Source organism: Fusarium coffeatum (assembly GCF_003316985.1).
Source record: "Fusarium coffeatum strain FIESC_28 chromosome Unknown BRIP53273_contig_162, whole genome shotgun sequence".
Classification (NCBI taxonomy): Eukaryota; Fungi; Ascomycota; class Sordariomycetes; order Hypocreales; family Nectriaceae; genus Fusarium; species Fusarium coffeatum.
The window spans coordinates 90,664-106,221 of NW_022157955.1; the positions used below are offsets into that span (position 1 = coordinate 90,664).

The following is a 15,558-nucleotide window of genomic DNA, read 5'->3' on the forward strand; positions in this document are numbered from 1 at the left end:
AGAGTCCATTACTTGTACGTTAATCAATAAATTTCCAATTAGAAAAGCAATTGCACTGCATACAATCGTTCGATGAAAATGTGCCCCAGTTATTCACGTGACTCGGCCGCTAGCACGCCGGAACATCGAGACAGCTCGAAAAACTTCAAGACGTCGTTCCCTCAGACGCCCGCACGCGACGACTCTCTCGAATTGAGCATCCACCAGTTCAACCACAACAATGGCCATGTCTTGTCGGTACGCCGCCCAGAGCTGTGCTCGCCAGCTTCGATCCGCCCGCGCTGCCCGAGCACCCGCACAATTCGTCCGCATCCCGGCCACCTCGAGAAGATGGAACTCGTCCGAAGCCGCTCCCACCAACCCTAAGATCGAAGCCATTGTGGACCAGATTAGCCAGCTTACTCTTCTGGAGACTGCCGACCTTGTTTCCAGCCTCAAGGTTAGTGCTGGTGTTGGACTGAACATCAATTGGTTTTTGGCGGGGTTATCTGGACCGTAGTCGCTAACATGACATTTCCAATAGAACAAGCTCAACATCCCCGATATGCCCATAGGCGGTTTTGCTGCTGCTCCTGCCGCTGCCCCCGCTGCTGTTGAGGAGGCTGAGGAAGCTGCTCCTGCCGCCGCCGAGAAGACACTCTTCACCCTCAAGCTGCAAGGATTCGATACCGCCTCCAAGGCAAAGGTCATCAAGGAGATCAAGAACATGCTCGGCCTGAGCTTGGTGGACAGCAAGAAGTTCGTTGAGAGCGCACCAAAGATGATGAAGGAGAACGTTCCCAAGGAAGACGCTGAGAAGATCATCACCACCATGAAGGAGTTGGGCGCCACTGTGGTTATGGAGTAAGGCGGATCATCAAATCTATGGGACACGACGACTAGCGACTTGGCACGATAGATGGCTGGATTGCATGTATAAAAAAACATATGTACTAGTATCTAACAATATGCACCCTTAGACAAGACTCATCGGTGAGTTTTCTCTAATCATGATATCATATTGAACATGAAGTAATTATTGTCACTCGAATGAGCTGCAATCGTTGCTTCGAATTCTATGAAACAATGACTTTAAACATCATGACTCCAGACAGCCATGCAGCAAATGGCGGGTATCAATCCTTTCTTGTTTTGTTCTCCCAATTACGAATCGAGCACTGCTTCGATGCCTTTCGACGCCGTCCGAGAAAAGATGTGCTGAACATCTAACAACGAGTCTCATCCACCCTCATCTTTGAACCATGGTAGTGAGGCTGTATCCTCATCACTCTCTGGAACAATTCATCCTCCTCTTCAATCAGGCGCTCATCATCGTCTCCGAAATCGCTGGTGGTTTCCCATAGTCGTTCCTAATGATGGTCACCATTCTTTGCCGCCCGATGATGATGGCAGCCAGACTGCATTTCCATTTCCTTCTGAAAGTCACCCTGCTCTTCACTAATCAGGCGATCATCGTCTTCTCCGAAATCACTGGTCTCCTCCCATAATCGATTCATCTCAGCATTATCGGTTTTGGGGATAGCCCATATACTTTCGCGCTCGCGCTTGTGACGCTCTCGGTCTTCTTCGATTCGCTGCTCTATTTGACGTTTGTCAAATTGATTCGATGCGCCTCGTCGGTCTGATTTGGGTATGGTCTGGGAAGGCGGTATATCCGTCATTTCAACATCTCCATTTGGTGAGGCGAGGTCTGCTGCGTTTGTTTCACGCTCTTTGATAACATCCTCAATCTGAATTACTGCTTGTGACTCCAGGTAGCCCTTCCCTTGGAGCCCTTGTAAAACCTGTACTGAATGTCAGTTGAAGATTCTAAAAACAAGTTGAGGGTATCTGATCACAAGGGGTCAACTAACTTTTCGGACGACTCTGACGTTGGCAGCGCCGGATCGATCATCAGGAGCAACAGCATCGACAACACGAATAATGTCTCGTTGCATCATTCGGATATAGTCTGGATGTCCGTCGCGTTGTGCCATGTCGAGGAAATGCTCAATAAAGTACATAATATTGGCCCTTGTATTCATGTTATTCTATTAAATTGAGATTAGTGATGAGTTTACAATGAGAATTGATGGCCCTACCACTCTTTCCAGCTGTTCGAGAATGCACGAGTGCAAGTCCTCATCCATATCCCTATATCGAAGCGCATATTGTGCAGCTTTTTGCGCAGATGCTACGGAAGCATTAAGATGCTGAAGCTGAGAGGTGAAGCGCATGCGCACTTCAAAAGGATCGGCCATTGTGAAAGAGTATGAGTAAAGTAAGATGATAAAAATAAATTGTATGTAGTGACGAACTCCGTAAGTTGGAAACCTTTGAGCAACTTCAAACCCTTGTTTGGTGAAACAAAACACAACGGCTCTCGTATAAGATAGTTCTTCAGTCAGTGGTAGTTGAGATGAGAAGCCCAAGTAATTTGTTGCTGTAGCTGGGTAGTGGATCAGCGAGCCGTCCATTTGGTGTGCCACATTGTGGCTGTGGCTGTGCTCATCTGCGGTGAGCGAATTTGCGACCTTGAAGCGACCGGGAATAATCAAAGTCTCACCTTGTCACGAATATTATCTACTTTGGGCATCTCTTTTTTTGCTTTTCTTATTCTCAGCTGAAATCCCTTCACTAATAAGAAATGAATCCGGGTCGGACTAGCCGAAGGTGTATCACATAGTTCTAACCATAAAAGGTTGCCGGTGAAAAGCCTGTCAGTGTCAGGCTTGTCAAATTCTCGTTCGCTGAAGCAACGTTGAAGCCATACATGGATTATGGACATGGGCATGTCAGGGGCTTCGTCCTGGTGCATTACCTCAGATCGCCAGGGGTCACTTACACTTACACGGTCTGGGCGAAGAGGCCACCTCAGGCTGAGTAGGAGGCCATGTACTGTAAAGTACATTGTTAGCCTGGAATAAGTTGGAACCTATCAAAAAAAGGCTCTGCTATGATGGCTTTTCTTACATCTCCTGACATCCATGGTGAGACTTTGGCTGTCTGCAATTTGTCCTCGCCTCTCTTCTCATTGACTGGCACCCGTTTAACAGTGTTTCTACGCAAACATTTATACGTAGGTAGTTAGTTGTCTTACCCCTTATTCTTCCGTCTTTGCTTCGTTATCCTGTTTTGAATACGGGGCAAGACGCGCATTGGGCAGCAAAGGAACTTTACGTTACCTGGGACTCGGTTTTTGGACTGCTGAGGTCTATATATGTACGTATGTAAACAAGGACTCTATCAACCTGACGGTAATAAAATAATAAGTCAATAATTGTGGAATCCTTCCATATAAATCTTGCGTCTTCCCCCGTTTCCCCAGCTTTTTTGGTTTATTCAATTTATTTTGCTTCCACCTTTCCCCATTCTGACCTATCTTTGCCGCCTCTTAACGTTAATATTTTTAAGGCCCTGCTCTACACTAGTCAGTCAACTGCCTTAAGATTTTCTTCCTCTTGTGCACAACTTCTTGTTATTCAACCAACTTTAGACACAAAATCAGCCATGCCCAACTCAATGGCTCTCACACCGTACGGCTCGAATGGAAGTACAGACCTCACCATGGCTGTCCTTGGCTGTGGTAAGTATTCAGAAGATGCACACAGGGCTGCATGGCGCACCCCTATCCGTGGATGGTTATAAGCGCTGTGCATGTTGTTACAGTCTTCACGTCTGAATAGAATCGCCGGATTCATGTGCTGATTGCCAAATAGGTACCATGGGTGTCGCCATTCTTAGTGGAATCTTGAATTCTCTCGCCGAGATGCAAGGACCCAAGCCCCTCCAGCAGTTGCCCCGATCGGGAGCTTCAACGCCTGGTGACGAGGTGCCTGAGCGACTTCCTTCGCGCTTTGTTGCCAGTGTAGCCACTCCTGCTGGCGCTAAGCGCGTCAAGGGTGCGCTCTGGGAGCACTCTTCTGTCCTCAAGGTTGTCCATAACGATAACCTTGGTGCTGTCCAGCAGTCTGAGGTTGTCATCCTGGCATGCAAGCCCTGGATGGTCAAGGAGATTCTTACTGAGCCCGGTATCTCAAAGGCCCTGCATGGCAAGCTCCTGATCAGTGTTTGCGCTGGTATTACTGTCGAGGACATTGAGATTGCGCTTCACGGCGCTGTGCCCTGCAAGGACCCTGAGGAGGATGGCCGATGCCGCATTGTTCGTGCCATGTGCAATACTGCTGCCGTTATCCGCGAATCCATGACTGTCATTGCTTCTCCCAACTCTCCTCTTGACCACGCCACCGAGAGCCTGGTTACATGGATCTTCAAGCGCATTGGTGACGTTGTTTACCTGCCGACCCGACACATGGACGCCTCAACAGCTCTGTGTGCTTCCGGTCCTGCTTTCTTCGCTCTCGTCCTGGAGGCTGCTATTGACGGTGCCGTTGCCATGGGCATTCCTCGTCCTGATGCACAGCGCATGGCCACACAGTCTATGAGGGGCACTGCTGGTCTTGTCCAGCATGGCGAGCACCCTGCCCTTCTCCGAGAGAAGGTCTGCACATCTGGAGGCTGCACTATTGGTGGTGTCCTGGTCCTTGAGGAGGGTAAGGTCCGCGGCACTGTTTCAAGAGCCGTGCGTGAAGCCGCTGTTGTGGCTGGACAGATTGGCAAGGGCGCCGAGGGTGTAAATGGAACAAGGTTCAATTACGAATGAGATGGCCATAGTCAAGTGAATTGATTGGGGCCTCTCAACTAAACCCATCCGCGACTGCTTTGTCAGAGTGTCCGCTCATTGCGGTTCGCAAAACTACCCTAGACGAAGTTGAGAAAATCCAATCATGGTCAGGAATGGATCCAAGAGGTCGTTCTCCAGTATCTCTTTCCATACCCAGGTACTGTATTGCAACTGGACAAGCTTTGGGCATTTTGAAAATGAATATTTCATGTGTTCTGGACATCTTTAACTTGTATATTATCGCATTGCATGGTACATAAAGACATGAATTACAACGACTTACATTTAAACCATCATACACGATGACCAGTATTCAATAATATCTCTACAGGGCGTGCATAGTGTTTCACAATAGGTAGCATTCCAAGCCTGTGTTGGGTCTTAGTGTTCTGATCGATATTCTTTATTTTCCCATTTAAAGATCGTGCTGAATCTGCAAGACACAGACAGATATTACAGCGATTTGGCTTTATGTACAGTTGACAAACGGATTTCCTCGTCCGATGCATTCCCAACGCCCAATTAAACATCGTTCCTTCCTTTGATATTTCACACGTAATTAGTACACTGGCATTCAGGCGTCTTCCACTCGAGCCTTCTTGCTACCAGAACCCCCCGCACCATCCTCAACATCCAGCTTTCGCTTGCCGTTAGCTGTTGCCTGGCCTTGAGTGTGCTGATCTGAACGATCAACAGCAGCCAGGATGCGTGCATACTCGAGGCCAACACCATGTAGGGTATCATCGAGCTTTTCCACACGTTCACTAGGTTCGATCTGAGAAAGGAGGTCCTTGTTGTGGCGGTACAGCCGTTGCTTCACGATCAAACTCCATACTTTGGCTTGATGTTGATCGGCCTTTGACGCAGCCGGTTTGTCTTCGTCAAACGCCATGGTTGGTCGTACTGATAGAGGGAGTTGAGACATGAGGTGCATCTCGAGGACTCTTCCAAACTGGCGTGGAGCGATTTTGGCCTCAAGGCGGATCGTCTCGAGCTTATCGCTGTTGACAATCAGCTTGGGGAGTGTGCCCTTCTTAGGAATGGCGACATCTGTGTCAACTCGCAAATTGTTGAATTCGGGCATCTTTCGGAGAAATTGCAGGTCACAGATATCTCTCAAATCGTCAAATGCTTCGTTGGGGTCTTCGACGGTAAATTCATAAGTCTGTGGAATCTTGTGGTAATGCTCGAAAATAGTCTTGTAGAGTCGCGCTCCGTTGCCCTTGCCTTGGAATGGAGGCAGAATGACGAATTGCGACAACCTTGCCCTGGAAGGGAGCTCACCAAGGTCCATGTTACCATTGGGCAACTCCCACTCGTCGTTTCGTGGTGATGCTGGTGGGGTGGGAGGCTGGAAATAGTAGAAACGATAGACAGTCGAGTAGCCGACAAACACATATGTAGTCTTGTCCCCCACCTTGCGCTTTTGATACAGGGCGAAGAAAGTCCAACGGTCCGCATCAGATAGGTCGAGTTCGGTTGACTCCCCTTCAGGATCCTGGCCAATATAGGTCCCTCCTTCAATAAAGAGAGGTACAAATAGTTGCAGGCGGGAGTTGAGCTGCTTGATAGCTGGATCGGCAAGGTTTCCGCGCCAGATCTCGTATTGACCATCGGGGCTATCGAAAGTTGTGTGTAGTTTTCCTGGTGGTGTCCAGTCGTCGGCCAGTAGCTTAGAGCTTTCCTCAAAATCGCTTGATTTAGCAAAGGCAACTAGATGCTGTCAGTGTTTATGGCTTTAATACACAAAGTTGAACAACGCACTCTTGGGCAGATGGTTACCCTCCTCGAGGATAGCTGCCACATCTGTCGGCTCAGGTCCGCCGACTGCATTGAATTTCTTGCTGTAAGACGTCTTCAGGTGCGGTCGCATATCGTTGGCCCGATATCGAAGGTTGATTTTAAGATCCTTGTACCCGAAAATCTGCTCCTCCTCGCCAAAAATCGAGTAAGTGTGTCGGGGGTTGAAGGTCGCAACATGCTGAAGACCAGATTCGGAGGGGGACACAAGGCTGATGTGAATCGCCTCGTTGGCGTTCGCGAGCCCTTTGAAGAATGTCAGTATCAAGGAACAATGAAAGTTGCGACAGAGACTACACTTACACTGTTCAACGTCCGTCATTCTTGCGCAGTTAAGGAAAAGAAACAGTATTTATCGCAAGTGGGAATCAGGATGCGATCTGACGCAATACAAGTCTGAAGAGAATAAAGTACCTTGTGATGCGCTCTCGTTGTGAAAGGATGCCGTTGCTCGGTTGAAAGTTGCACTCAAAACGCGTGGAGACAGCCGGCGCGTCTAGGTTAGGTTACCTGGGTGAGCTGCACGCGTTTCAATTAAGGCGGATCTGTAGGTAGGTGGACCTCCATGGTACTGTGCTGTAGCCTGTAGGCCAGCAGGCAGTACAATACAGGGCTGGTTCATTCCATGCAGGGCCATGCATAAAACGGACCTAGGCGGGTCAAAGTTGAATGACGCAAGGCGGGCAGACAACCTCCGAGGTACGTACCTCAAGACCAAGTCCGAACGGCCCGTGCCCCTGTCTATCGCATGTCAATTAAGATAACCATCTTTTGGTCACTTCTAGGCTTCACTTTAAATCTTATCCTTACAAATTTGTGCGCCATGGGCTGTGTCTCTTCGAAATGTTACACATAACAAGCAGTTCGTCGCCTGTCGGCTCGGCCATCTTCTCATGTATCGTTCTTGTTGTCATCTCCCTCGTCGTTCTCCTTATTCTGCGATACTACCTCCCTCTGCGGACAACGCCAGCCTTTTATCTCATCCCCATCTTCTTCGCTCTCTGGCTTCCAACAATAGTCGTCATTCTTGTCCCGATCGATCTCGCCTCGAGCGCAGTCACTGGAGATGAAGCTACAAGAGGAATATGGCTCCCCGAACGGGTCATATTAGTTTCATGGCGCATCTCATATTGGTTGACATTTGCCTTGACTTGGTATGATGATTTGTTGGTGTATATGGCGTGTCATGCTGACGAATAACCCCAGGTTCATCCTCCCAATTTTGGCCGAATATTCCGACTCTGGATACAGGGAACCATACGACAAATTCATGTACTCGGTTCGCAGCAATGCGCAGTTTCACGCCATTGTTTTGGGATTCTCATCGATCGGCCTCGTTTACTTCTTCATCAAGTTTGGCTTCAAGGTCGAAGCCATCAAGGGCACGATCATGGCACTTGCATACTGTTGGGGACTGATCCTTGCTATTTATCTAATGGGCCATGGTTTGGTATCAATACCGAGACGCCTCATGCGCGGCGCAAGCATCAGCGGACGACTCCGACGACTCCAGAGCAAGGCGCCCAAAGTTTACGAAGAGATGGAGGACTCGATTGCAAAACTTGAGGATATTGAGGTTCAAGTCGCTGAACTAGGACGGCGCAAGACTGGAAGCGCAAATACATACCGAGACTGGATTGAGGAACTACAAGAAATGGCCAACCTCCCAGAATCTCAAACTCGAAGCACACGATTCGGCACGGGACCCGACACTACCATTATTCCACATGTTATCACTGAAAAATACCTCGCCGATCTCACCAGGAAGTACGTGCGCGCAAAGCACGCTCGATCCCGATATGTCAATGCATGGAGCGACCTGGTTCAAGAAGCAGCCGAAACACAAGCAATTCTAGATTCCGCAGCATCGAAAAAGCTCGATTTTGGAGAGGTATCGCCTCACGCAACATTTTGGGAAAATACTGTCATTTTGACTCCTTACACACGATATCTCTACTATTACCAGATATTACCTTATGCTCAGGTTCTTCTTGGCCTGTTCTTGGCAGCGGCATCCGCTTGTATTGTTTGGTCAGAGGTAGTTAAGGTTGCATTCCCCAAACTGTCGGTCATCAGATTAACAGTGGTACATCACTGGGTTGGTGATAAACCTGAAGTTGGTTTCGCTGGTCAGGCCATCTCATCGTTCTGGATTTGCTACATGTGTGCAGCTGCCTTGATATCAATGACAGAAGTCAAAGTCTGGCGTGGCCGAGCTCTTGTTCGCCGCAACACAGCCCACGAGTCGGCTTTCTGGTATGCCATGCAAGTGGCCAAGCTCACCATTCCCATTTCTTACAATTTTATTACATTCCTATCGAGCCAGGTCTACAAGAAGACAGTGTTCTACGGCTTCCTTGGCCAGTTGATCGACTTTACACCGTTGGGTCATTGGTTTGATGACCTCTTCCCCGTTGTTGTGCTTTTCCCAGTCTTTGCTACCCTATTTGGTATCTATGGCAGGGTCAAACGAATTTTCGTTGGCATGGATGTCATTGACGACGAGGAAGAGAACGGCATCACCTACGGTACTGGCTCGTGGCGCGAAGGTAGAGATCTCATTTCTCGTGAACTCGGCGGAAACACGCTGTTCCATCGTAGGGAGGATGCTCTCGCTAGGATAGGCGGAGCTGGAACAACAGGTGGCAGATCGGCCCCCGTCCTGTCAATACCTTCTGCTCGTGGCTCTGCATCCTCGCCTGTTCGATCACCCGCTCGACCCTCCACGACGAGCGCTCGTCGTGGCCCGGAACATCGCTACGGTCCGAACTGGAATGACGAAGAACCAGAAGACGACAACCTCTTTACCATCATCGGCCATCGCATGAAGAATACGATGGACGGTATTGAGGCTCCCAAGTGGTTCAACGATATCAAGAAGCCAAAGTGGATGGGGGGTGACGATAACGATGCGGGTGCTGGGCCATCCAACTCGGGGCCAGACTTCCGTAGGTGGTTTGGTGGTTCTGGCGATGGTCAAATTCGCATTTAATCGTACCATTCCTATACATGAACGGCGCAAGGTTCTTTTTGGAGAAAAGCACACTTTTATTTTGATGTCCCATGCTTTGCTGTTTTCGTTTTATACCGGTACGAATAGACCATGATGGAGTTTACAAGGTTCACATATGATATTTTAATGCAGTCATGTCAATGTCAGCCACTGTCGGGAAATTGGCATGGGAGACTTGGTGGCAACTGTTGGATAGATCCTTCAGCAGTCGCTTGTAATGTGGGAAGACGTTTGGATTTCAATGTATTATATACATATTCATATATAGATATGCTTTATTCATCGTATCCGTCACTAAGTCTATCCAATCAAGTCATATATGTCATAACACATGGCGTCAAAATGTGTTCGTGAGTCATAATTTCGCCTTGTAGCCGAAATGAAAAACATCTTTCCAAGAAGTGCACAAAATTTGCTCGATCAAGTATCGTGTCCTGGCAGGTCTTATGGTTTTGGGGGCGGGCTTACGGTGTTCCAGGTATTAGCCTTGCTCATCGTTCGCTTGCGAAGCGCAAACATTATCTCTTTCTCCATCTTGTCAATATTCTTCTCCAAGTCCGCGTCGTCTTTCTTGTGTTGTTCTTGACGTCGTTTGTCGATGAACATCCAGCAACCAACGATTAGGGCTGTAACTGGAACTGTTATTGCAAAGTAGACCCAGAGTTCGACAGAAATGACAGGATCGGCATCTAGGGGATCATATTAGTATAAACTACCAGCACAAATAGGCGTGATGACAAACCGGCTCCAAAGTCAAAGAAGGTCATGCTAAAGACAGAGGCGAGGTAGGTTCCTGGTAGAAACAGTGCACCCATAAGGGATAACGTCTTCATGGCCGTGCTATCCCGCTTACTGGCATGAGCTATTCGCCTTTGCTCTCCTGCAATCTCGAGGTTCAGCCTTGCCTCGCGTTGGGACATGATGTTGTAAAGCTATGACGTGTCAGTTTGAATCAAGATACTAGAAAAGGGAAGCTTACAGCTTCGCGCTGAACCTTGAGTCTCTCCAGAGTGATATGAATGTAATTCTCCAAGCCCTTAAGCTTGACCTTGTAGAAGTCCAATCGCGACACCATACTTCGATGCAGTTTTTCAATCTCCTTGCGATGCTTTCGTTCAGCTTCGCATTGCTCTTCGACGGCCGGACTTAGAGTGAGCCAAACAAATCGGAAGGTCTCCATGGCCTTCTCCATCTCTTTGGCGAGTGCTTCATATGCCTGAGGACGTTTCCACATGACATTGCCATGACATTCAACGAGGTCACGGCTAAGCCCATCAATGTCAATGAAACCGTTCTGGAAATACTGCTCCTGCTCCTCGACTTCATTTCGCAGGCTGACAGCATTTTCAAGACGACGGAGCCAATGTCGAGCTTTACGTTGTTTTTCGTCATTTTCAGGAGATAGGTCGTATGTAAGGATGATGATAGGAAGTAGAAGCGGATGCCCTCCTTGGTCGGCGCAAGCCTTGAGATGGTCTAAAGACTTTTCCACTTCCGAGCTGGGGGTTCCTTTGATGAAACCAGTAGTAATACCGGTCTTGAATGAATGAGAGAGGAGCATCTCCCAACCTCTCGTCCTGCCCTTTTTGAGAACATCTGATTTTCGGTGGACAATATCTGTGAGACGGCGTTAGTCATTTTGAGCTCAATGCATAAGTCTAACAGTGAACTCACGCAAGTGAGGGTTATCGTCATCCTGATCATGCGCAGACCAGAAGAAAGGGCCGACCACAGAGTTTGTTTCGATACCACGATATGGCAGATTCATGGCGCGAACCATAGATCCATATTTCTCTGAAGAAAGTGAGATAACCTTTGGAAGAAACGTATCGGGGTGCTTGGCATTCTTTTGGACTCTTGGCACGAGGGTTAGTCGTTTCTTATAGAAGAGACTTGATGTCTCTGAGAACTTACACTAATCGGACACCGCTGAGCAGCTTGGTATCGGACCTCAAGTTGTCTGGTGGTGCAAAGGCACCCTATTCTTGTCAATTGAGTCCTATACGAAACACTGGAGTGGAAGTTCACTAACGGTTTGATGTAAAAAGTTATCAAACTCATCGTCCGGCAAAGGATGCTCCTCGCAGACGTTATAAAAGGGATCCTAATGAGCGCATTAGCGAATTGTCTTTTGTGATCTGTGAAGAGTGATTTCTTGGATGCAGATGCAAGTGACTTACCGAGTAATTGAAAATCTCGATGTAGCTAGTATCCTCGCGAACGACGCGGCATTGATCAACGTAGTGTCGAAACAGATAATCTTCCATTGCGACAGTGATACAGAACAAAGATTTGAAGTGTGTAGATGTACGTCTCACTGTATGCGAAGTGGTTGATCGATCGATTGGAATTAATTGCGGACGCGTCCTAAGAGAAAAGCCACTTCCACCGGGTTGGCTGCTTGTGTTGCGTCTTGCAGCTCGCTAGTCAAAGCTTGGCTATGAGCTGTTAAGGGAACCTAGATGAGGTGCAGATGGATACGTGATCGTATTCCAACGAGACGGAACAAGGAAGGGAGGAAACAGAAGTCGGTGAGTTTACCTATGTATGGACTACTCACTGAAGCAGGGTATTCGATGAGGCTGAATCAGAATGTCAGAGTGACATTGAACAAACTCTGAGACCCGAGAAATTGAAAAAACCCCTGCTTATGTGCCTGGGATTGTAAAGGTTGATCAATTAGATTCCATGGGTGAGATTCTAGGCTCTCCCAGCCTCGTGACTTTCTATCTTTCAGAAATGGAAGGAACTCCCCTCTCACCGCAGCCCGATCCTTTCAATTTGTAGTATTGAATACGTATTGAGATGGAGATGGAGCGGAAAGAGCGGCCGCCCCCAATTATCCAACGTACCTACCTGGCACATGCTCTTAAAAATCCATTCCACATGCTGACCGCACCTGTAATTTATGGCGTACATACAGCTTCTGGTGTACCTGGGCAAGTTAAAGTGTAACCCCAGCCTCAATAAATCCAGTCCAGACCGTTTCTGTTTAGCCTCCGCGCGTGCCGCTAAAAGAGGAACCCGTTCACGGGTCAAGGTGGGGAAAGTGACTTGCTAAGCTTCGACATTCAATCACAGCAAGGCAAGATGAAGCTCAAGTTGAAAAACGTCATCAATGTTATCCTCTTCACACTATTAATATATCTAGGCCAACATCAACTCACAGCATTGCAAAGTTTTCTACTCTCTAGTTCCCTATAAGCTACACAGAAACCCACATGTTTAAATCGGTACTCTTTGATCCGCAAATTGGGCAGGGCATATTGGATCATAGTTAGGTAGGTCGCAAAAGGATGTAATCGTACTCGATAAGGCTGTTTATGTAACCCTACTCGTTCATGCCACAAACATCCTTTCATACGTTCGCCAATGCTCATTGCTGCTTATGTTTCGGACTGAGTCGTTCCTCACAAGCTCATCTTGCCCAACACCCAAATTTCACAGCTGCCCGCAAAAACGAACCACCGACCCTCATGTAAAGCACAAAAGCGTATTAGCATTTCACCATCATCGACGCCTCGCCCACAGTTCTCCGCATCAAGCGAGGCCTGGCCTCAACCTAGTCATACAAAAGCCTCGTTCGTTTACTCAATGAAGCATGCCCTTAAAACTCCGTAAACATGTGTCCGTACCTGCGTATGGGTTAGCCAAGCTCATTTCTCAACACTCCAATCTGGTACTCACTCATCTGTTCCTCCAATCATGCCATACTTCTCAGGATCCTCGGGATAGCGATCGAACTGGCTGGCATCGCCAGCACCTGCCTTGACCGGTGGCGTATAGGGAGCATCTATGTCCTTCCTGGCTAGTCGGTCCCAGGTGACTTCAGCGAACCAAGGGTGGTTCTTCACATCTGCTGGGCCTCCGTACAGGTTACCCAGACGCTTTGTCAAATCGGCCGTAATCAGGCGCTCCAAGAGGTTCTGAGCGTCCGCGTTAACGTATGCGGGGTATTTGACCTTGCCCTTGAGAATGTTTTCGTAGATCTTCATCGGAGATCCACTATCCCAGAATGGCGTGTAACCGCAAAGCATTTCATATATCAGGATACCCAACGACCACCTAGCGCGTCCAACTTGTTAGTATAGGCTTCCAAACTATTCGTGTGACAACTTACCAGTCGACGGATTTGTTGTAACCCTTGTTAGAAACTACTTCGGGGGCCAGGTAATCAGGTGTACCGCACAGTGTCCATGTCTTGTCGGGAACTCGCTTCGCGAAGCCGAAATCTGTAATCTTGAGGTGACCATGTCGATCGAGGAGAAGGTTTTCTGGCTTGAGATCACGGTAGATAATGTTCTTGGAATGAAGGTACTCCAAGGCTAAAGTGACTTCGGCGGCGTAGAATTTGGCCACAGGGTTGGGGAAGCGCTGTAACGTTTTAGTCAACTGAGATTTGACAGGACGGGATCAAACTTACACCAGACTTCCTCAGAAGCGAAAACAGCTCGCCACCTTCAACGAAATCCATCACCATGTAAAGATTCTTTGAATCCTGGAATGTACCCCAAAGGGTGATGAGAAAAGGGTGCTTGACATCAGCCAGCATGCGCCGTTCGTCATTGGTATGCTCGACCTGCTTCATCTTGACCACCTGGGCCTTCTTCAGCACCTTGACAGCATAAAAGCGCTGGTTGTGCTTCGATTGGACTAGATGGACACGGCCAAAGCTACCAGTTCCAAGCGTCCTCAAGATATCGAAGTCACCCAACGAGTACTTGCCTTTCGTGACGCGCATCACGGAATTGGTGTACTGGTGACCAGGCTGGTGGGTATGCTGCTGCTGTTGTTGTTGCGGCACCTGGTTCTGGTTCTGTTCCTGGTGTTGCTGTTGTTGAAACTGCTGAGGCTGCTGCTGCGATGGCTGCTGCTGCGCCTGCGGTTGTTGCTGTTGGTATTGTTGTTGAGATTGCTGAAAATCAGAAGGCTGCTGCTGTTGCTGTGGAGGCATACTCGGCGGCTGCGGCATAGCCTGCTGTTGTTGCTGCTGTAGAACGGCAGGATCAGTTCCAGGACTGACGGTTTGAGGTCGGTGGTTATCTATCGTAGCAGCTAGGTACTGCGGATTGGTCTGGCCGTTATTGTAGGAATTGCCCTGGGCATTGTTCTGCTGCTGAGGTTGGTTGATGAGATTATTGATGCTTGGGAGGTTTTGGTGATCGTGGGGGCTCATCGAATTCGTCCCGTACTCGGGCTTGTGGAGCTTGATTGTATCCATATCTTGGTCTTGCTGCTGCTGCTGCTGTTGACCGTCGGTAGCACCTGCCGTTTGTTGGGTTTGCGCCGGAGGCTGATCGGATTGGGGCACTGCGCCTTCCTGATGTTGATGGTCGGGCTGTTGCTGAGGTTGTTGATGGGCGTTGGTTGGCTGGGCACTCGGAGCTGAAGTGGAATGTCTATTGTTTCGAGGCAGGTGAAAAGCTTTGGAGATGGACTTGGACCTGGAAGTGGTAGGAGTAACTGGACTAGTTGGACTTGAGGCCGAAGGGTCAGAGTTGCCCTCTCTGGTCCGCTTTTTCTTGAGAAACCCCAGTGAAGGCATAGGGTAGTAGTAGTGTGACGAAAGAGAGGGGGGGAAAAAGCAATTGAATGTAAGAGAAAGCGGGGAGCGTAATGTAGTGTAGTGTAGTGTAGGTAGTGAGGTAGATACTAAGGTAGTGTAGGTAGTAGTGTTATGTATTGGTGTGTACTGGGCTGGTACTGGTACTGATGGTATGTACTGGTTGCTGGTGCGTGCTGTTGGTGATTACGGTAGAATGGACCCGAAGATGAGGAAGCACTCTCTGCAGATCGATCGCACGGTTTTCCAGTTAAGGCCAGGTGGAGGAAAAGGCCGGGTAGGAAGTGGAATCTATTGTGGAATGTCCGGCCAGTTTCCCAGTTTCCGGAGAGCTGCGAGTTGTTGTCTTGTCGTTGTTGTTATTATTCCTCAAATTGAGTTGGCCGGGACAGGACAGGACAGGATAGAACAGGACAGAACAGAGAGGTCAGGTTTGTTGTTAGTTGAAAGGATCCAAGCCGTCTATTGCCTCTGGTGCCAACAAGAGGTCAGTGAGCTCGCCTGGCTTGGTGCAACCTA

At 48.6% G+C, this 15,558-nt stretch overlaps 7 protein-coding genes across 7 annotated transcripts; 3 read left to right on the top strand and 4 right to left on the bottom strand.

Annotated features, from left to right (window-relative positions):
* Positions 1-220: 220 nt before the first annotated feature.
* On the top strand, positions 221-847 carry FIESC28_07379 (uncharacterized protein; the record flags this gene model as incomplete). Its single annotated transcript, XM_031161519.1, has 2 exons — positions 221-439; positions 524-847. 2 exons carry the CDS (start codon positions 221-223, stop codon positions 845-847), a joined length of 543 nt encoding a protein of 180 aa, XP_031014424.1.
* A 502-nt stretch (positions 848-1,349) lies between these two features.
* FIESC28_07380 (uncharacterized protein) lies at positions 1,350-2,240 on the bottom strand (the record flags this gene model as incomplete). The annotated part of the gene is made up of 3 exons (XM_031161520.1): positions 1,350-1,784; positions 1,854-2,030; positions 2,082-2,240. 3 exons carry the CDS (start codon positions 2,238-2,240, stop codon positions 1,350-1,352), a joined length of 771 nt encoding a protein of 256 aa, XP_031014425.1.
* Positions 2,241-3,489: 1,249 nt separating this feature from the next.
* Positions 3,490-4,642, top strand: FIESC28_07381 (uncharacterized protein; the record flags this gene model as incomplete). The annotated part of the gene is made up of 2 exons (XM_031161521.1): positions 3,490-3,565; positions 3,699-4,642. The coding sequence occupies 2 exons, from the start codon at positions 3,490-3,492 to the stop codon at positions 4,640-4,642; spliced, it is 1,020 nt and encodes a 339-aa protein (XP_031014426.1).
* Positions 4,643-5,237: 595 nt separating this feature from the next.
* Positions 5,238-6,785, bottom strand: FIESC28_07382 (uncharacterized protein; the record flags this gene model as incomplete). Its single annotated transcript, XM_031161522.1, has 3 exons — positions 5,238-6,376; positions 6,428-6,709; positions 6,767-6,785. The coding sequence occupies 3 exons, from the start codon at positions 6,783-6,785 to the stop codon at positions 5,238-5,240; spliced, it is 1,440 nt and encodes a 479-aa protein (XP_031014427.1).
* Positions 6,786-7,306: 521 nt separating this feature from the next.
* On the top strand, positions 7,307-9,455 carry FIESC28_07383 (uncharacterized protein; the record flags this gene model as incomplete). The annotated part of the gene is made up of 2 exons (XM_031161523.1): positions 7,307-7,617; positions 7,670-9,455. 2 exons carry the CDS (start codon positions 7,307-7,309, stop codon positions 9,453-9,455), a joined length of 2,097 nt encoding a protein of 698 aa, XP_031014428.1.
* A 465-nt stretch (positions 9,456-9,920) lies between these two features.
* FIESC28_07384 (uncharacterized protein) lies at positions 9,921-11,743 on the bottom strand (the record flags this gene model as incomplete). The annotated part of the gene is made up of 7 exons (XM_031161524.1): positions 9,921-10,165; positions 10,219-10,408; positions 10,456-11,093; positions 11,151-11,332; positions 11,391-11,455; positions 11,509-11,580; positions 11,657-11,743. The coding sequence occupies 7 exons, from the start codon at positions 11,741-11,743 to the stop codon at positions 9,921-9,923; spliced, it is 1,479 nt and encodes a 492-aa protein (XP_031014429.1).
* A 1,340-nt stretch (positions 11,744-13,083) lies between these two features.
* FIESC28_07385 (uncharacterized protein) lies at positions 13,084-15,021 on the bottom strand (the record flags this gene model as incomplete). The annotated part of the gene is made up of 4 exons (XM_031161525.1): positions 13,084-13,111; positions 13,164-13,541; positions 13,597-13,850; positions 13,900-15,021. 4 exons carry the CDS (start codon positions 15,019-15,021, stop codon positions 13,084-13,086), a joined length of 1,782 nt encoding a protein of 593 aa, XP_031014430.1.
* Positions 15,022-15,558: the final 537 nt, after the last annotated feature.